At 46.6% G+C, this 21,380-nt stretch overlaps 1 protein-coding gene across 5 annotated transcripts in view; it reads left to right on the forward strand.

Annotated features, from left to right (window-relative positions):
* The first annotated feature begins 2,702 nt into the window (after positions 1 to 2,702).
* Positions 2,703 to 21,380, forward strand: part of TMEM201 (transmembrane protein 201) — a 29,132-nt gene continuing 10,454 nt past the window's right edge. For 2 of the 5 annotated variants that reach the window (XM_035557608.2, XM_035557604.2), the window contains exons 1-6: positions 2,859 to 3,031; positions 8,925 to 9,045; positions 9,615 to 9,809; positions 10,659 to 10,835; positions 11,436 to 11,824; positions 12,303 to 12,506. In XM_035557608.2, coding sequence (XP_035413501.1) covers positions 2,928 to 3,031; positions 8,925 to 9,045; positions 9,615 to 9,809; positions 10,659 to 10,835; positions 11,436 to 11,824; positions 12,303 to 12,506 — 1,190 coding nt within the window. In that variant the 5' untranslated portion in view covers positions 2,859 to 2,927. Of the gene's footprint in view, positions 3,032 to 6,809; positions 6,917 to 8,924; positions 9,046 to 9,614; positions 9,810 to 10,658; positions 10,836 to 11,435; positions 11,825 to 12,302; positions 12,507 to 21,380 lie in introns of those variants that run through there. The other 3 variants (XM_035557603.2, XM_035557606.2, XM_035557607.2) reach the window with 3 other exon arrangements.

The raw sequence follows: 21,380 nt of genomic DNA on the forward strand, positions 1-21,380 counted from the left end.
ATACCTCATTATGAGGCAAAACAGTGCAAAAATAACTGATTTCTATTGTGTTTCACTGAAAAAAACATATCATGTTACCCTTAAGCTAAAATAAGAAACAGCTGAGTAACTAAAAACTGGCATTTTTTTTTAATGGAGATGATGAGCAGCAAAGCTTTAGTCTCTATGGGAGTCATGCGGTGCTGTTTCTATTTTTGAGAACCAGGACACTTGTGCTGCTGCTTTGAAACTTTTTTTCTGAGGCTTGCTTTCTTAAATTAGCGTTCTTCTGTAGTCACAGTACACTGGCTCACTTACAAGGTGTTAGTCAAATGTGTAGCCTGCTGGTACCTTTTGAGAATGAGGGGAGGGAGCTAAATGACCCTTTTGAAGAGTTTGGGGCTTAGAGAAGGTGAACAAATTTTCGCTCCAGCTAAATCTGGTGGAAAAACAGGAATTCTGGATTTTTGTCTTTGTTCTTTAAGCTTTGCTGACAACCCTGACAAAATTATTCTTAATTGGCGTGTGTGGGGAGCTATAAAGCTATATTGGGAGCTAATAGAATTTCTGAATTAGTGTAACTTTATTCCTTTTTCCTTCCTCTCTGCCAGAATTCTAAAAATTCTTTAACCCTGTAAAGAGTTAACATTTTCATGTGATGCTCTATGAACAATCCCATTGATGCTACTGAGTATGGGATAAGCCTATTAGCAGAGGGAAGAATTGGGAGTAGTTTTTCCAACGGAATATCTGAATTTAAAAACAATCAACCTTACTCTGGTTGTGAAAGAAAAACTTTAAGTATTTTTTACTGTGTGCGCTGCTTCTTCAGCTCCCACAGAAGGTTAATTTCATGGAAAGTAGATAAATATGTCACTGGTTAGATTTTCCTGGACGGTTTCCCTCCAAGTTTGGTCTTCATAACTGCACCCTTTGTAGCTTAATTATCAGATAGGTGATGAAACTGTGGTCTGAAATGATCACAAGGTTTCCATCAACTTTACCAGGACCGAGTCTGTTCCTGTTCATAAATGAACCGTTAAGTTGAAACTACAAACACGTTGTTACAACTTTAACAGCACCTCAGGATGGTTATTTTAGCTTTGGAAGCGTTTCTTTGGCAGTTGAAGATGTAGGCATTCTTCCCAAATCCTAAAAGACTTAGTGTCTCCCTTTGGGTAATCACAATTGCCTTGATATCCTTCAGAATTATCTGCATTCACTGATTGTTGTTGTGATGCTTACTTGTACTGTGAATGTGCCCCTTGCCAGGATTTATAGTTGTTTTGAACAAGTTCTTCAATAGCTCATCTAAAGGAGGAAACTTCTGGTAAACAATTCATCTATGGTAGTAGGACTGATATTACAGATATAGTTGATAGGAAGGGAGGGCCTTCTGTAGAAAGAATAGACAAGCTTTTGAGTATAGAGATCTTGGAGGGCTTGCAGAAAGTCTTGATGTACCAAATGACCAGGTTGTATTTCCTCATTCTCCTGTCATTTGGTCTTAAAACAATCCCTAAGTGATTAAGCTAAACAATAGAAGAAAGATGGAAAAAATACATCCCCCTCCCATTTATCAAGAGGAAATGATCACTGTTAATTCCATACAATTCATTCCCATGCTTAAATCTGTAGAGATGGAAATGGGACAGTTAAGATCCTAACCACAATTAAGCTTAAAAGTATAGCTTACTTCCAGTGTGAGTACTTGTCTGTGGTGGTACCTTTTCCTTTTTCCATTAGTTTAAGCAGAGCTGCTAGTTAGTTTTAGGTTTTTAAAAAACATGTTAACACATCTTGGTTCTCCTGCATTTTAAGCCATTCTGTCTATTGCGATTAAGGGTTTTTTGTTTTCTTTAACCAGGAAAACAGCTGTGCAATTTGGGGCAGGATCAGTCTCATATTTTGAAGAGGGCTTGCCTCTTACCTTCATGTAAAAACAGGGCATGACTGTCAAACCACCAGCTGCTTCTAGGGCTGTAAGGACAGTGAATCCAATGTGGATGTGCTGAGAGTGGCAGAGGTTGACCAGGTAAGTGTTACTTTGCTTTCTAAGGGAGAGCTCAAGTCAGGAGCAGGCCTGACTTGAGAACTGCTTGCATGAAAGAGTTGAGATCTTTCTGCAAAACTGCATCTAACCAGACAGAGGGAAAGTGAATATAGCATCAGTTTTCAACCTCTCTGGCTCACAGGTAACAAACTGCCTGCAAAGCCCTCTAATTCCTGCTCTGCTTGGCCGGCCATGCCTTGGCTAAAGGGAGATGTTATTGCAGCACATGCTTGACAGGACAGCATTGAACGAGGACCACAGAAGGGTGCTAACAATAAGGTCAGCAGGAGGAGTAGAGTAATTGGGAGGGCATTGCGTTTTCTCTGGAGAAGGTGGTTTGATGGTAGGAAAGTATATCTTGATAAGGGACAGTTACAGAAGACTAAGATCTTTATTTTTCGCTAGATTTCAGTATCACAGGTGTCTATTTTATTTTCCTGGCCTGCCTCAAAACTGTACCACGTTTCACTGCCTCCTTCCTGTGGGCTCCTTCCTGCAGCCCCCTTCGCTTCCTCCGCGAGCACCGGGAGCACGCTCGGGCCTGCAGCTTTGCATCTGAGCCTCCTTCCCGCAGCCTCCACCACCCCTCTGCCTGCAAGCCTGCCACCTTCGCTTCAATTTGGGCAGCTTTTTAGGCTCCGGGCCAAGCACGACGAGCGCCCCCGCCCCCGGGCCGGGCAGGGCAGGGAGCCCGGCGCTGAGTCATGGCGGCGCCGCCTCACGACTCCGGCCTTTCACGCCGCGCTCCCGCGCCGTGACTCACGGCGCCCGCCCCCGCTCGGCCGTGAGGGGAGGAGCGGCGGCGGGGGGCGGTCGAGCCGCGTACAAAGCCCCGCCGCCGAGGTGGAAGCGGTGCCGGTGGGCTTGGGAAAGGGGGGGGGGGGTCCTGAGCCCCATGGAGGGAGCCGGGGAGCTGCTGGCCCGCTGCCCCACCGCCGGGCTGGGCGTTACGGTGTGCGCCGCCGCCGCCGGGCTGCTGCTGTACCGCATCGCGAGGAGGTATGGGGTGAGAGTGGGTTTTACGGGGTGATATAGGATGCTGTGGGGTGGGATGGGGTGCGGTGGGGTGGGGTGGGTGGCTGGGTGCAGGCCTCGGAGGCAGGGAGACTCCGCCCGGGGCGCGGAGGCAGCGGGGCCGCCCCGCCGCTGGCTTCTGAGGGAGGCTCCGCGCATGGGGCGGTGTCTGTGAGGAAAAAGATTCCCCAAAACCATCCCCGGCCCCACAAAGTTGCCCGGAACGGCCCGCTGGTAGGTGAAGGGTTGGGGATATTCCCTCATTGCTCCCCCCGAGGCTTTGTGTCCCGGCGCTGAGCGGCGGGGACCTGGGCTGTGCTCAAAACCATCTTGCCTTCTTCCTCCGGCCTGGAGCCGCGGGGCTGGGCCAACGTGTGGCGGGCCCTGGAGCTCGAGGCGTGAGGGAAGAGAGGTTTGCTTCTCCTCGGCCTTTTTTTTGAGGCGGAGAGCAGAATTCCAGGAAAACGCGACCGCAGGGGGAGCAGTGTGGGGGTGCTGCAGGTAGGGGAGCGCTGGTGCAGTGCTAAAACTCGGGAATATAAAATACAAGCCGAAATTATTGTTTCCTGACTAAAGTTCTGTAGCCGTTTGGTTCTTAATTGCACGAGCGTGTCTGATTTCACTACAAATTCAAGCAGATCCATTAAAAGCAAGGTCTCAAAACCACTTGGAGAGAATTCAGGACACAGATTTCCTGAAAAACATGAAGCTTAATTTGGCGGACTTTATTCCAGCGTAGTTTGAACGTAGGGATGTATGGAATAAGAGGCACTTCAGATGGTGTGACAGAACAGACTTGAGCAGTTTTCTGCTCATCAATTGGGTGCTTTTTGGAGTAAAAGGAGACCCCAAGGGCTGGTTGTGTTAAGGTTCGCTTCAAGTTTATGCTTTGAATTTCAAGCATATTTCCACAACCAAATATTTAAGGGTTGCTCTACTGCGTCTCCTGTTGTATCGTATAATGTATAGTGGTATATTAGCCTGTATACAAGTATTAACATTTCTATGGTATATTGAGGGCAGTAGAGAAATACTAGTGCCCTAAAGCAATCCTTAGTGAAACAGGCAGCATCCCTGACCCTGCTGACACTAATGTGTCTTTCGAGGCAAGAAATTGGATTCGTTTTGGTTAAGTTCATCAAAAGGTCTCTGGAATGGAAAGCATTTCTCTCCAAGTCCTTGAAATCTGCTGGTGAGCTGTAAATAGTTTCAGCACGTGACCTTGATAATTCTTTGGGGCTAAGTATTTGTGTTTTTCGATGCAATTCCAATATAACCTAATTCATTTCTTTGCCTTAGTTAAATGAATCATCCAAAGTCAGCACAGAGAACAGCTTTATAAGGGACCGATCCAAACGCAGATGTGATGCTGCCCTTGCTGTTAACATTACCGTACAGCTCTGCTCTGTTTTTCCATGATTTTCCATTTACCTATCTAGCAAGGTGCCTTTACCACAACAGCTCACGCCCCTATAGAAAGGGAAATAGAATAGATCTGAACAACCTAGTGGAAAGTAGCACTGGAATCACTGTCAGCATACAGAGTTGCACTGCTGTAACTGTGCCAGCATCCATGACCTTGTACCGGGATGAAAAAAGATTTGATATACATCCGGGTATGTAGAGGAACTACTTAATCTTTATGAGTTTGGGCCAGATAGGAAAACTCTGATATGTTTGTGGTCTTCCTCTGAGACCACTGTGTTGCTAAAGATTTGGTACATGTTGGAAGTCGGGTTGCTGAGTGCAGACCTGCAGCTGTAGCCATTTTTCCTTCATTTTTTGTGCTCCTCTTGATTGTTGGCTACTGACTTGTTGCCAGGACGAATGGAGAGTGCCTCGTGAGGTCTCTTTTGGGACTCTTCAGGTCAGTGGTGGCAGAGGCCACTCATAAGAGCCATCAGCTGGATGCCTGCTGGCGTCTGGATAGCTGGGATGCTTTTTTGTCACACTGGAAAATGGGTTTTAGCTCTGGGTCTATTCTGGCAGGTGACAGACATGGGCACAACGTGGAATTACGGCAGCTCGCTGAGATGCCACCCAGGAGCTGAACTTCCCTGGCTACGAGCTGAACAGCATCAGGTTCATCAAGTGCCGTGGGTTTGGTCTATCCTTGGGAGCTTTTCTGCTTGGTTATGTCAAACTGCCATCACATTTTTCTGATTATCATCATTGTTCTGATTAAAACTGATCTATGCTTCTCTTCCCAGCATTTTTTCTTCAGGTTTGCTGGCACAGCCATCTGTGTCATTGCTTTGTAATCTGTTTGTGCCAGAATGAAGTGTTACTTTAAATACTTGTAATGGGGAATTGTTGTTTCTTTTAGTCTCTGTCAGAAGCTGAGGGTAACCCACCTAAGGATGCAAGTTCCTCTGTGGCCTTTTTTTAAGAACATGGAAAACGAAATATCCTCATCTTCTGACCCAGCAGGAGCAGGGGAGGGGGAGACAGGGTGGTGGAAATAGATAGGAATAGTAGGGAGGCTGTTGTTCTGGCAATCCGTTAAAGGTATGGATTTAGGTGTGACCTTCAGTGTATGTGTAAGTGGGGAATGTTGGAGCACGTTGGGAGTCCCGAAGGCAACTTTTTCCTTCTTACGTTGCGTGAGAGAGGCAAACTGCTAAGCTATGACTGTCACTGGGTATGCCTACCGTATGATTTTGCAGGTACTGTGCGCAGGACAGAAGGATGGTTAGCACAAATAAAGGAGTCTATAGCCTCCCGCAAAGCTACGTCTTGTGCTGTCTGAGCGGGATCGGATATCTAGGTGCTGACCTCGTAGCTGACTTTACGTCACGGATGTCCCCCGCAGTGTTGTCTAAAGCGAAGACCTTCTGCCTGCAAAAACCATTAGTCCAAACCTGGCGGCTTTTCCAGCTTGTTTGGGTGTGCAAACATCCAGAGTTTGCGTTCAGGCTACATTTAGGGTTTGTACAGCGAGTCAGCTGGGAATGAAATCTCTGTGCAGTAATTCAATCGCTGCTTGCTGCTCAGGTTTTATTTTGCAGTGGGGCTCTTTGTCCAGCGAAGCTGATTCAAGTTAATGCAGTGTTAGATTAGGAACTCCTTACAGATGGTTTGCCCGGTGCTTTGTAAGGAGTGGAACACGTGGTAGGTGCTCATATGGGTTTTGCATTGTCTGTCTTCTCATAACAATATCTGGCTTCAGAAACAGTATATGGTCTAGCTTATTGTTCATCCACTGCCAGAATTTAGTCAAGGTATGGATAGTTCAAAGTCTTTCGGTCTGCGTTTGAGAGTCTCTTACCTTTTTGTTTTTTAAAGTCTTGCACAATTACTAGAAAATGAGTGCCCCACCTGCATGTTCTTGCCTCTGATGACCTTTTTTCCTCCTTTCTGCATCCGGCAGGTTGGGAATTTCTGCATTTTTTATATTTTTTTATTGTTGTTGGTGATTTTTTTAACCTATTTCTGTGTCAACAGATTATATGCTCACAAAAGGGAGGATTACTGCTTTTTATCCTAAATAATCTAGGACATAGTGATTTCTTCTGCATACATTGTTGGAGTGAAGGGCAGCTATTTAACCCTTGGTAGCACTTTGTTAACCTCAAGGGTGAGAAGCAGAACCTCGTTTGGTAAAGATGGGAGAGTACACTAACAATTTAACTGCTGATGCTTTTTGAAATACGGTTTGGTGTTATTTTTTATGTATTTTGTTTTAATTTTCCCTTTACAGTGTGCATGTTTTACTGCGTTTTTGGCCTGTGATGCTACCTCTGCATTACCCATGAAATCAGTGCTTCTGCCTGCTCTCGTATCATGAAAGAACGAGGGAGATAGAGGCTGAAGTACAGCATCTCGTAGTGCCTCAGGGATGCCGAAGGATGGCTCAGCAGCAGTGTGGAGGTGGGCCTGTGGCACTCGGCAGTGCCTGTGTTAGCTCAGGGAGCAGTACAGTGACCTACATCTGAGGGTGGAATTTGGGTTATGCTTGCAGTCAAAGCCTATGCCGAAGGAGCAGTAGGATTTGTATTAGGCAAGCATGGTAAAACCTATTTTCATAGCTTTTAAGCTTAAAAGAGTGAGATGAAGCTAGCACCAATAGGTGTTGCAGTCCAGCCTTTGTATGTCTTTTGACGTGTAGTTTGCTCGGCTCTTAGGCAGTGGTAGCTCAAGAGTAACTCAGACTGGCCGCTGAATTTTCTGTCTGGTTTAACTTTTTTTCGCCCGTCAGCTTCAATGAGGGTATTTTTATCTCGGATCACTTACTGTTTTGAGCCCCTTTGGCGCTGAACCAAAGAATCAAGCGGAGAACATTCATCTTAGGAGGGTGTGGGTGTGTACATCTATTTTGAGAAGAGAATCTGTCACCCTAGTAGCTCCAGCCGTTTCCTTCCAGCATCTGGCAGGGAACCCTCTGTGCACTCGGGCTTTTTGGGCTTCTTTTTGGTGCTGCCTTTCAAGCTTACCCTTGCCATTACAACAACAGGAGACCCGAGCAGCCCTCGGGAGGCTTGATGTTTTATGAGCTGATTTTCAAGGTGTGCTCTATGGAAATAGGAGTGGGGAAGAATTTTAATTAATTGTAGGCTGCCGAGGTGACGGCTGAGAGAGAAGCCCACTTTACTACGGGGAGAGCCCCCTGCCTGTTTGGTCACAGGGTGCCAGAGGACTTTGTGTAGCATTCAGGTGCTTCTGCACAGAATATTGCAGCAGGGAACATTTCCTAGGGCAAAGAGACGGGAAGCTGCTCCCGGTTTGTGAGCACTTCAGGTGCTGTTTGCTTTCCAGGCCCCCAGTGCGCTTGCTTAGTTGCTTTCACTGCTGCTGTAGATGTTTGACATTTGCCGGGGTCCTGTTTTTTCTGGTCGGGCCAACTCTTAGCAGCTATTCAGCTGCCACAGCCGTGTATTTATGCGCATGCCATGGCCGGACTCTTTCCTGGAGAAGCCTGGCAGGAGGCACGGGCAGCACGCAGGGCAGGTAGCAGCTGGAGCTGTCTGTCTGCATGGCCACCACCGCCAGACCCTGCCTGAGCAGCCGCGCTCCCTGGGCTGTGCTTGGGGCTGATTCTGATTAAACCCGGGCAGCTGGGCTGGGCTGCCGTGGAGCTTCCTCTTGGGTCTTGCTCTGGGTTTGAAGACAAGTGCACAGCTTCTTCAGCAGGCTGGCTCGAGGGCCGAGTTACTGAAGTTGTTCTAACAGCCCATGTCACAGCTGTTTCTCTTGCAGTGGTTATTATTATTATTTAAAAGGGACTTATGGATCCAGGTAATTGATCTTTCTCTCTTCAATTCAAGACTGTAAAAACTGGGGAAGCCCTGCTGATTCCTCAGTTCCTTCTTATTTAACCAGAGCTGTGAGAAGCAGCAGCTATTTATAGTGCCTGGACCTTGGGCTAATTTGATACACGCTTGTCCTTGGAGAAATTCTGCGACAAACAGGGCAAGTAGCACCGTAACCGGGAGCTTGTTTCCTAGGTTTCTGAATGCCATCATATGCAGTTCTTAAGGGTCATGCTTATTTGTCAGGATCCTGTGTGTTAAACAGATGCTCTACTGCACCCTTCATGTCTCTTAATGCTGCTGATTATGGGCATGACTTGCACTCCCAAATATACCTCTGAAATAAAGAGTGAAGTGGGTTATTCACAAGGTTGTTATTAAAATTCTGGCACGTCCTTGGTACTAGCACAAAGACACATTAGCAGCAGGCAGGAATTTATTTCTACTCTAATTGTCCTTCTTTTCACTGCAAAAACAACTACCGTGAGTCAGACCGCTAAAACATACTGAATGAGAAAATTGATTTTTTTATTCCAAGCTCCCTTACGTTTCCCAGTTTGAAAGCCGTTGCTTTCCTTTCCATCAGCTGGATCTGGTGCTGATGCCTGCCACATTTCTGTTCCTACCAGGAAGAAGCCCACGCATGTGACAGTGAACTGCTGGTTCTGTAACCAGGACACGGTGGTGCCATATGGGAATCGCAACTGCTGGGACTGCCCCAACTGCGAGCAGTACAACGGCTTCCAAGAGGTACTGTGACGAGAGCTGGCTGAAGGGTGGCTGGCGAGGCGCGTGTCTGGATATTCTTCTGGATATATCATCCAGAGGTTTGACAGCTGGTAGCTCTGTGCTGGGCACCTGTGTACTCAGCAGCTGATGGCTTTTTCAAATTTGGGAAAGAAGCTGTGTGTACAGGGAGGTGCTGACATGGAATGATAAAGACAAATTGTCTTCCTTTGCTTCAAAAGGCAAAGAAGGCCTTGACATTTTTATCAATATCTCTTCAGAATCTTTTTAATACATGGAGCAATTCTTCTCTGCTTTTGTATTTTGGAACAGATGAATTGTGTTACATAAGGGGTTGAATAATGACAAAAGCTGTCTTAAACCAAAACCCAACAAGAACTGCTTGCAATAGATATCTAAAACAGCGGATGGGGAGAAGATATGAAGTGCTTTATCTCTTTTTCGCTTACTCCTTTTGTTGCGTAGGTATGGCATGCAGAGCCTAGGGAATCTCGTTATCAACCAGGGAATACCCAGCTCTGATTGTGTGATCTCACATTTGGTTTCCTTCCTGCTCTATCTTTGGTTCTTAGAATGGAGACTACAACAAGCCCATCCCTGCCCAGTACATGGAACACCTCAACCATGTTGTGTCGGGTGCTACAACGTTCTGCGATCCTACCAAGCCACAGCAGTGGGTGAGCAGCCAAATTTTGCTGTGCAAGAAATGCAACAACCATCAAACCACCAAGATCAAACAGCTCGCTTCATTCTCACCGAGGGAGGAGGTGAGTGGCACTGGCACCACAGGAGGATGTTTGTCTAATGCATTTCCATGCATGTATGTTATGTTTCTGCTCTGTTTCACGAAGGGTGAATGGACTTGGAATCTAATACATTTTTAATCAAGGTTGGAGAGCTGCAAGCCATTGAAATACTAAAGCATCCTTCCTGCATCTCCAAAGGGAATTTGTGCAAGGAAGGAAGGGGGCTCAGACTCTGCAAATGTGATTCTCAAATGCAGTGCTCAGAAGAGCAACTGGCGTAGTTACTAAATTGCTTTCTTGCGCTCCTGAATTAGGACTACATCATCCAGGTAGCAGGACACTCGTGGGTACCCTGTAGCTAACTTACTGCCTGGTCATTCTGCCCCAGCTGTCTCTGCCCAGCGTGTGCCTGTTCCTTGGGGTGCTCTGGCATCTGGGTAATGATGCAGACCAGCAATTTCACCATCTCCTATGCATGAAGATTTTTTGTTCAGGGCCCTGAGGAAACTCAGTGCTGAGAGATGTCTTGGAAAACCTATGAGGCTGATTTCCCTGGGGAAATCTGGACAAAGGCAGCAAAGTTGTCTTTGGCCACAGAAAAATTGACCACAAATGGAGCATCCTCATAAGAGCCCCAGCAGCATTCTCAAAGGGCTGCATTTCTCTCTTCTGGTGCATGGAGGCTGGGTCAGCTGTATGGGAAGCTGATTGTGTGGCTTGTCTCCAGCTTAGTCGCTGGTAAGGTCTGCTTTCAGGACTGTCTTTCTGGAGACTGGAAACATGCCTTGTTTGCATGTCAGCAGTAAGCAAGGTAACTGGCAAGGGACCTGCAGTTCTCATCTACTCTTTTTTTTCCTCTTCTCACACCAGGGCAAATATGATGAGGAGATTGAGGTGTATAAGCACCACCTGGAGCAGACCTACAAGCTGTGCCGTCCATGCCAGGCTGCCGTGGAGTACTACATAAAGCACCAGAATCGGCAGCTGCGGGCGCTGCTGCTCAGCCATCACTTCAAACGCCGTGAGACAGACAAGACCTACGCTCAGGTACGTTGTGGGAGAGATGATGGAATTTAGGGGGGAGTGCAGAGAACTCAGTGCCTCTGTGCCTGGGTTTACAGCTGGAAAAGGAAGGTATCGATGCTGGCAGCTGTCATGGGGCTTTCTAATTCTGGGGTGATGGGGGTGTGGCAGAAGTTTAGAAAACAGTAGAATAGTTAGCACAGATGCTCCTGATGTTAGTTTGATGTTTTTGTCTTGCTGGTGTCATTTAGGAGATTGCCGGATGGTAACTCTAATGTAATTGTGAAAGGGTGGAGGGAGAACGGTGGGACAGGCAGAAAGGGGAGGGTGGGGAAGCTGGTTCACAAGCACAATGCAGGAAACTACAAAGTACAGGAAAAAAAAGGAGTAAGTGAGATGGGAGGTGGTTTGTGACCTCTTTGCCTCAGTGTCCTGCCTGACTCTGGATTCTGCTCATTGCAGACCCTGGACTCTGTCTCTGTTGCTCTTTGCCACCCTACCACATCTCCGTGGCAAAACTGTCCAGTAGAGCATGCAGCCTATGAGTGTTTCACAAAACACCCTTTCAAAACCTTACTACAGTTTCTTCAGCTTCTGACAAGAAGTTTCTCTCTTCCTCTGCAGAATTTGTGTTCGTCCTCCTCTACTTCCATAACTATACCAGCTCAGGTGATATTTCTGCGGTTCTTGGCCTTCCTCAGCTGTGCGTTCCTGGTCCTGATGGCCTTGTATGGGTCGGGCGACCCCTTCTCACTCGGTGCTGCAGTCCCTGCTCCTGTCTCCTATAGTCCAGCAGCCATTCAAAATAGGACTGGCACGAGCTCACGTGCAGACTTGGAAAATGACACCTCCGTGACGGTGGCAGGCTGGCGGGAGCTGCTCCAACTGCTCCCAGAACAGATGGTGGAGAACCTGAGCGCTGCGTGGGCTTACGGGAAGAATCATCAGATGGCAGTCGCTGTCCTTGGGTTGTTCACCTGCCTCTTGGCAATGTTCTTGGCTGGGCGGATCAGGTGAGTGTCCTCTTCTCCTCTGTTCCACTTAAAAACTGCTTTGTGTTGGCAGTCTCCTGTCCTGTCCTGACTCAGCGAGCCACGGGGCAGCCCCAGCATGGCAAATGTGGTACTGGGTGGCACTGTTCTTGTTGGTTTTTGGGTTGCTAGCCAACTGGATGGAGATAGCAGAACTTGCTAGGGCTCTGTGCCTTGATTCATTCAATTTAAGCTGGAATTAGAGCGAATGAAAAGCTCCCTGTGCAGCTCTGTAATCTGGTGGAGAGTAGGACTAATCCACTTGGGTACTTAACGCAGCAGTGGGAAAGGCTGGGGATGGTATCACCGTAGTAAGAGGTAGTACTTAACCTGCTCGGTCTGTGAACTTCTGCCACCTTTCCCCCACCTCCTCCCTTCCCTCCCCTTCCTCAGAACCGAGGGATTCGTTAAGTTTAAACTCTCACCTTGCATCTTCGTGGGTTTCTTTTTGGCATTGCAGGCTCCGAAGAATTGATGCGTTTGCTTCAGTCTTGTGGTTCATAGTGATGGGTCTGCACTTAGCTGAGAGGTACCTGAAGACAGAAACGCCCAGCTGGCTAGACACAGCCAAATTTGGCACCACGTCCCTGTGCTGCTTGGTGGGCTTCACTGCAGCAGTGGCAACGCGGAAATCAACGGGCCATCGGAGATACCGGCCCCGAAGGTCAGAGCCAGAGCAGTGACGCTGGGGGAAGGAGGAAAAAAAGCCTTGTGAACTCTTTGTGACTGGTGCTTCTGTCTCCTCCTTTTATTTTCCTTCCTTTTTTTTTTTTAATTAGATAAAAGCAGTGAAGATCTCTTCTTCCTCTCTATATAACTTTTTACTCCCATCTTTGCTTCCCACTGTACTAGCTTCTTGGAGCATTCCCACTGCTGGTGCTAGCCAAGGAAGCTGCTCCTGCTGCATCCATTCTCCCTTCCTCCTGAATCCTCCGTCAGCAGTGCAAATATCCAACCTCCCCAAAGCCAGTTCTTCCAGCAACTGCTTCACAAACTGCTCCATAAATGCAGCCTCCTCCCCCTTCTGCTCCTCCAGCCAAAGAGATTCTGGCTTCTCCTGTCCTTCAGTTCTCCTCACTGCCTGTCCATCCTTAGCCAGTCACAGAGGAATCCTCTTCCTTGATCCTTCATGGGGCCTGGGCCACATTCAGTTTTCTAATGGTGCTGGTCGTTTTAATTTCAACCTGATGGGAACTTACCTCTGGATGCTGAGTCCTCCTGGCGTGTGCTGTAGTAACACTGCATGGTGTGTGGGCGTGCGAGGAGGGGACGCGCGCAGTCCGTAACCTGGCTCTTCTTGCCTTCCACTGTGCAGCATCACTTAACCGCATGCTCTGCCGTTCTCCTGTAACTCCTGTCTTAACCGGAGAGGAGTCCTTAAGTACTTCTGACTGGAACTTCAATAATTTATTTAAAAGGGTGCTTTAAAAGGTTACGTAGCTCAGGGTGTCTTGTTTAGATATGTGAAAATATTCAGCTGTTTTAGGCTAACTTCTCAAATCCACCAGTGGCTGTTGCTTTCTGTGCTGTTCTGTTCTGTTTACAATTTAAGAGGAGCATCTGTGTAAACGCACAACTGGATAAAAGCGTGTGTGTTCCTCCACTGCTGTAGCCTTAGGAAGAGAAGATGTATGGGACTAGCAACCACGTGCTGTCCTGTACAGTCAGCTGTCAGTGTACATCACAACTCAGTCCATGTTTTCCTTGGCATTGAGAACACAGATCAGGAGGACGTGCCTGTAGGAAGGGGTGGGAGCTTCTGCTGTGGGACCGCAGGGCGATAGAGATGGATTATGTTTGCCATGGGGGTACCGTAGTGGGAGTCAGCATTGGTGCCAATGCTGCTGAAGAAAGGGGCCTGGAAATCGTGACTCTGAGCCGGGCAGTCCTCTGCTGAAAGCTTGGCTGACTGGGTGTCGCTGCGTGCAGAGGAAGGAGTCTTCGGGTGCTTGGGTTTTTGCTGGACAGATGTGTTGGGTCCTCTTAAGATAAGCCGTCTGGTTATCCTGCACTGTTGTTTGTAAGGCGCTCCACTGAGCTTATCTGGATTTGGGTCTTTCAGCTAGAGCTGGGCTTTCAAGAGGAAATAGCATCGTTACAGAAAATCTGCTATTTTCCTCTCTTCAGAACAGCCCACGGAACATGCCACAGTAGTAGTATGATGTCTTGGTTGAATGCCTTGATCTTCCTATGCATAAACTCTAAAATAATCAGAATGGAGCTCTCACTGTGACGAAGTATCCGCATTTCCCACTGAAAGATCCAGACACTACTGGAGACGGCAGGTGCTGGTGAAATGCTGGGAACATTGCTTAAGGAAACAAAAGGTATTTCAGAGCTTTCATGGTTATTGTTCTTCAAGCTAGTATTCACTGTGAAAGCAAAAATGTAGCACTAACAAAAGCTCTGTAGAGATCCGTTAACAGTAAGCCACAAAGCTGAGTGTGTGGTGGGCAGGTACAGCTCCTGGCTGAAAGACTTCGTGCCTGTAACTTAGCGGCTGCCTTGGGAAGGGGACGCGCAAACCTGTTTCCCACGTGTGCTCTCCTTTGGAAATATTTTTAACGGTGCCTTCAGATAATTGCAATATCGACCTCCGTGCAAAGAGAACACCTTTCTCCATTCTGGTGCTTACAAACGCTGCTGCTCTGATGGCTGTTTACTTGCCCACAAAAGGGATCCAACATCTGCAAAGTCTGGCTCTGCCCTTCTGTGTTCCTGGTGCTTACCAATCCTGACCCACAAGGTTTGTCTTCCAGCTTGATGTTCCAGTTTGTTTCTCGTTCTAATCTCAGACTTCTGAAATGCTCAATAACAACCACTGTGTCCCATATTCCATTAGGACAATGGATATTTATGGAACCTAGAAAATTGTTTCAAAGTAAATACTTACAAGGAGCCACGTGAGTTCATCAGAGCAGAAAAAAGCCTGAAATATGCATGGCTCTGAAGACTAGGTTAGACTTTCACAGTCACTCTGGCTCTTCTTTCTTGTTCTCCATTAGGAGATTTAATAGGAAGTGTGCCTTAAAAATCCCTTGTTGGTTTTCTGTACCGGCCAGCAGGCTCCTCTGTCCTGTCAGCTAGAGCGGGGAGGGAGGTTAGAAGCAGCATTTGAAGGGGAGTGGTGGGTTTCAAGCAGGCAGCAGTGTTAAGAAAGACGGTAGTAGGCTGGTGAAAGGATAGTAAGTAGCAAAAAAAAAAAAAAAAAAAAAAAAAAAATAAGATGGCTTACCGCTGTCTGCTCTGCCTTCCCTCCAGTGCAGGGATCAATGCAATGTTTTCAGGCCTGGGAAGCTCCCCGCTGCGACTGTCCTTCCAATACCATTTTTCATGCAGTGTTCTCCTCTTAAAAGCGGCACGGACAAAATCACCTAATGAAATGGACAGTGGGAACAAATCCAGTGCTGGCTCTGCTGTTCTCTAAACAAGCTGCACTAAAGACCCAGGTGACCTTGAGCTGTTATGTCCATTAAGTGAAATAAAAGACCTCTAGCCTTTTTTCCCCCTCCCTTCTTCATCTTTGATACTTTCCAGTTCTCTCCATAAAGTTAAATGTAGGAAAAGACTCGTGTTTTATGTTTAGCTGTAATTGTCTTCTGCACTTACATATGGAATTTGGATGGAAAGTTCCTTCTAGTTTGTGAACTTGCTGGTCTCGCAGAGGTAAGCAATTTCCTCTTGCTGCTCTGCTGTCACGTACACCCAAACGCTGGGAGGAATCACATGTTTAGAAGGATATTGGGGCTGCTACAAAGAGGAGAAGTGTGAGCAGCTGACAAGTTATTAAAATGTGTAGGGATGGTCATGGTAACATCACGGCCAATTTCTAACAATATCCTTTTTTATTTTTTTTGAACAAGAATAAAATTCATCTGTCTAAATCTTCTTGCACAGTAGCAAGGGAATTTGGTGGCAGCACGCAAAGATGCTTGTCAACCTCTTCAGAGGTTCTGCTTTCAGGAGCTGGAAGTCAAGGTTGTGTCGAGTGTCACTATAGCCCCATAAGGCTTCTGAAAAGGTGTTTTCTTCCCTTCTTTTTGGCAGCATTTTAACTTTTTCTTCCAATTTAAACATGCCCTGTATTTGTGCTCTGGGGTCTGGCACTTCTTACGCTGGTTTTCTGTTGTTACATCATTCTTCTGTGCCTGGTTCTCTTACTCTCTTGCCTTTTTTCCTGTGCAGTGCTGTGGTGGGATGGGGGTGCGCACTAGATAGCAGGAGCAGGCAGGCAGTAGAACTGTGGGAAGGAGTGGGGTTTACGCTGTAAAACCTAAATAATACTACTTAAAAAATCCTTGAGGTTTGGTGGCACAGCAAGTGCAAATCTGTACTGAAAGTTTAAAATCTTTTCATCTGGGAGGTACATTACCTGCTGTCTACGTTGCAAGCAAATCCATTTGTCTTCATGTTACACAAATTAATACAAGTGAAATATATTTAGAGGTTGCACTAACTTTACATATCAGAAACTGCTTCGTTTTATGGCCAACCTGTGCAACTGAAGCCTTGGTCTCTGCGGTGCTTTCTCCACACCTTATAATTGAAGAACTTTCAGACTCCTAACTGGAAAAATTTTAAAGACAAAACCAAATAACAAAACAGATACTGGTGCGTGACTCACTTCTCATGCCAAAGAAGCTGTTGTCTTTGCTCAGGCATCAGCTTATTTTCCCACTTCTTGGTGCCTCAGCAAGCCTGTGCTGCTGCTTCTAAAAACAACAAAAAAAACTCAGAGCTTTAGGAGCAAACCTGCAGCAAGTGAATTTTTGTCTCTTGGAGGCTCTGATGCTGACAGTCTCCTCCCTTTCTGCCTTTCTTAAGTGCTTTGTCAGGGCTGCTGGAATAACACGACTGATCTTCTGGAGGAGAGGAAGGCAAGGAGAAAATGGATGTCTTCTCCCATAGATGTTGGGATTTATAAAGTGGTAACATTAGATCTGTACCAGTTCTGTATATGGAGCTCCTCCTTAGGTGATTAGGCCTGAAGAAGATGAGTTACCAGTATTTCACTGTTGACTCTTTCTGGAAAAAAAAAAAAAGTTAAGCAAACCACTGCTGCCGTTACTGAGACTATTCCTCTAGTATCTGATTTCAGCACCAAAGAACTTCTAAACAATATGCTGTGCTTCTGTGAGGAAGCCATAGCTATGCTGTGCTTCTGTAAGGAAGGCGCATTGCCTGACTTGGGATTCAGTTAGGAAGCAGCTCAGCAGTTAGACACGCCATCTAACTCTGTGCCTGGTTCATTTCCCCCCAGTGGCTCCAGCAGAAGGAAAGGCATACCTGCGGCTCAGTTCTTCTGGTGCAAGCCCCGTGTCTGAGCACTGTGTTGCCATCCTCCAGCTGCGATGCTGTTTGCTATGCCACATTTCCTCCTGCTGAGGGGGATAATAGCTAACAAAGGGCTGGTAACTTACAAAAACCACTGACAACATCGTCCAGAACCACTTGGTTGGTGCTTTGAGCTTCTTGGTTTCTCTTAGCTGTGCTCTTACTTCAAGCCACAGAGAAACAGGTGATAAACTGCGGTCACCAGGTGCAGCTCTGTTGCCTAAGGATGCTTCCAGCCATGCAGAGCATGCAAACACCTTAACTCAGCAGTATTAGAGGTTTTTAGCCCCGAAGCCTCCCATTTTAGGTGCTGCTTTTCAACGCTGACCTTGTGCTGGTGTCTGGACCAGACTATGGGACTACAGAGCGGAGCTGGGGTGGTGAGGAACTCCAAGTGGGTTTGTGTGTCATTTGAAATGAAATCTGCTCCAGCCCAACGTGGCTGACTCGGATCTTTGTCCTCACGGTGGCCGTGGCTGGTCTGCCAGCTCAGCACCACCTTGTGCCCTGCCCTGAAGCATGGGGTGCGTAAAGGGGGCAAGGTGGGTTCATTAAGTGCCTTTCCCTGGACAAACTTTTTGACAACACTACGTTGCTCTGCTTCAGTGGAGCTGTTGCAGCTGCAGCTTGGGACAACAGTACCTGTATGTGTGGCAGGCTAGTGCTTTTGGCCTGTATTTGCCACCAGTGAGTGTGGCTGGGAATAAGAGGGCACTTGGGCTGTACTCTGAGATTTCCAGCGACTCTGCAGACCCTATGGGGGTTGAGGGGAGAAGCCAGGGCTAGCAACTGAGTAAGTATCTCTACTGCTGCTGCTTCTGGTGTTCCTGAAGCCTTCACTGACATCTCTGCATGCAGACTGACCCCTTTGTGGCCCTTTACAATTTTAAATACATGATATAAATATCCCATTCTTTCCTTTCTATTAAATCCTTCTTTCCTACATCTGTGTTTTGCATGCCCTAGTGAACTGAGCTTGGGTGTGTTAAAGGATGAGGACAAGAGGGGAATATAAAAAGGGTGTAGTGGTGTTTTATTTTAGCTTTATTAATATTTTTCAAGTAAGCTGAAATTATGTGAAGCTAATAATCATGCTTAGATACTGTAGAAGTTGTGTACGGTTGTATTGTGGACAAATTATTTATACTTTTATATAAATTAATCTAATTAATAGCCGGTTTCATTGCTCCATACTGACTCTGCTCATGAAAGTGGGGAGCTGCAGTAAATGGCTTTCAGCTTTTAAAGAGCTGCCGTTGAACTTGTGTGCTCTTGCATGTAACCTGCCTGTTCGTTCCAGGTGCACCACCACCTGAGGCTTCTCTGAGCCGTAGCAGATGCTCTCCCAAGAAAGGGGCAGTACTCAGTCCTGAAGTGTACAGTGAGTCACCCCCTGTAAAGCCTCATTTGGGACCAAAGCTGTCAAATACACAGGCAGGGGAGAGGTCCTCTGAACCTTTTCATCATGCAAGTGAGTCTGGATTTTGTAGAGGTGGAAGGTGTGCACACATACCTTTGTGCCACCAGCCAGGGGGAAGCCAAAATTGATGCCAAACATCCGTCTGTATTCCAGAAGGTATCAGTGCAGGACCTGGCAGCTGGAGCCTTTTCAGCTATAATTCATCCCTCCTCTTTCACCCAAAGCAGGGTGACATGTAGGAGAAAACAATCCTTAGCCTGGGGAGCTAAAGTTCCTAGTTCTGTAAGTCATGTATCAAAATCTTAATGTGTTTGAGACCTGTGCTCTTTTTCAGCATTATTGTCCTGAGGTTTATTTGCCATATTGCTCTTTACTTCTGATTCTGTCACCTTGACCAGAGGCACACGCTGTGGAACTGACTGGTGGCCTGATATGCTGCAGCGGACCAGACGAGTGGCTGCATGTCAGCTGGCAGAAACTTGCATATTTTGCAGCCAGCAATAAGTAAGGCAGTAGTAGCGAGCTGCTTCTGCAATCTGGGCAGAAGACGGTGCAGTTATACACAGACAACTCATAGGTAAATTGTTAGGAAACATTTTATCCCACAACTGACAAGAGGTTCTGGCTGCTTCTAGGCAGACAAACCTGGGTACGTACAGTCAGCTGCCTGACTCTGCACCTTACCTTCTTCCTCCATGTCCCAAGTTAGCTGATAGCAGGAGGGGGTCCATCTACAGCCCTGTAGTCTGACCTGACCCATACTCTCCCATGGCTCTCTCTATCCCAGGGGTGATGCAGCATCTCTGTGGTTAAAATCTCAATTAAAAAGGTGCTGGCTTTGGAAAGAGGGAGGTGTTGGGAGAGGAGGCTCTACGGGCAGGAGGTGTTTCTTCAGGACAGTGTACTGTCCCATACCATGTACTACTCTTCTTTAATCTTCTCTTTATTTATTTTTAAAGTATCTGTGTAGCGGAGTTGTGCCCAACTGTCTAGTAACGCTGTGATCGTTGTATACACTAATTAAGATATCCGATTTTCGATGTTCTGAATGACAAGTTCTGAAATAAACGGCTTCCGGGCCCTATTTCCACAAACCATCTGACTCCAGAGCCTTTTTTTTTTCCCCCTCTTCCTTTTTGGGTACTTTTTCCACTTCTGCCAGACCCACTTTTATCACGTGCACAAACGTCTTGGAGCAATGCACTAAGCTGAGAGCAAAGATGTAGCTGCACTGCTCCGTTCCAGGGCTGTGTTCTGGCTGCTTCCTGCCTTATGACCCTCTTGATTTTCTCACCTTTTTCCATCTGCTTCTGAAAGTTTTAGTTCAGCTGACCACTCTCAGCCATGAAATGTGTTCCCCTGACAGCACCCCTGCTTTTTAGCTGCTCGTAGAAAAGGAGAAGAATTTTGCACATTGTAGGGATTTATTCAGAGCAAATCGACATTTAAGCTGTTCTTTGGTCAGCCCTTAGTCCTCAGGCATTAACATGCTATCCTCAAAATTCTACAGCTCTTCTTTACTAACCAGAAAAAATGATTTTCTGGAGGGTGCAAGACAAACGTTTCATCAGCTGCCTGGGGGTTCAGACTGCACTAATGTGTTGAGGTTCAGAAGAAGGGGGCTGTCGAGCAGCAGAGCCCATGGACCTCCAATCCAAAAAAGTTAAAATCCTAGGAAAGAGATTGTAGTTATGAGTGATAGTATAGTTGTAATGTTTGCTGCCCTTCTAAGTGAAAAACTGCCAAAAGCCAATAAGGCAGATATGCTGTCTTCCTGTGCAGCAAGGAGGTGTGTAAAGCTGGATCCTTTTGCCCAAGCATAGAAAAGGTGCAAAGTTAGGAAACAAGAGCAATGTTGTTCATGGGTGATGCTCTAATTTGGTCCTTCACAGGCACTGTGAGCGGTAGGTATTGCTGTTTCTGAGATGGTTCATATCATAGTCCTGAGCTGCACCTCTCATTTCCTTTCCAATTCATTCCCTCTTACGGAGCTGAGATGGACGTGTACCTCTGCTGTTGATGTCTGTATGTGTGGTGGGGCAAATATTTGTGTGTATATGCACTAAAGGACTCTGCACGTTTGCGAAGCATGACACCCTTCCCAGGTCCTCTGGAACCTGAAGAGGTTGGGCACTTTCTGCTGCAAGATTGACGAGTTCCTTGCTGCTGTTAAAGGCATGTCCTGCTTGCAAGCACCACGAGGCTGGTTGGCTCAGATGTTGTTCAGCCTGATTAAGCTGGTCGGGATTGTTGATGTCTGCCTCATACTAGCAGATAAGTAGTTTTATAAGATATTTTAAATTATGATCTTAAACCTAGACTGCTTCTTCTGCGTGTGCTAGCACTGCATAATTTTGCTGCATCATATTTGTCATCTCCAAGGGAGTGGCACATGCGTAAATCACCCCACAGCACGAGACTGAGATGCACGTATTCCTCCGCTCTTTCTCTTACTCTTGGCTTTCCTCTGACAGATGAAAAGCTGTGTTTCTGCTCTCATCTGCCTCAGTGTTTTCATCAGAAGTGTTATTAAACCTCTAAATGTCGCAGCCTGATGATACGATGCAAAGTCTGGTATCTCTGTTTGAAAATGTATGTGTCCACTTCATACTTTGTTTAGTACTTTGTCATTACTTATTTGACAAGAATATTTATTACCTGCTTTTAACTGAAGAATCTTACAGGAGATATTTGAGATATCTTGTTCAAATTCTAGACTTTTTCATGCATTTCATTGAATTGTTAAAAATAATACAAAGTTCCCATACTTTCAACGCTGTGACC

Source organism: Cygnus atratus, chromosome 21 (genome assembly GCF_013377495.2).
Source record: "Cygnus atratus isolate AKBS03 ecotype Queensland, Australia chromosome 21, CAtr_DNAZoo_HiC_assembly, whole genome shotgun sequence".
NCBI classification, from domain to species: Eukaryota; Metazoa; Chordata; class Aves; order Anseriformes; family Anatidae; genus Cygnus; species Cygnus atratus.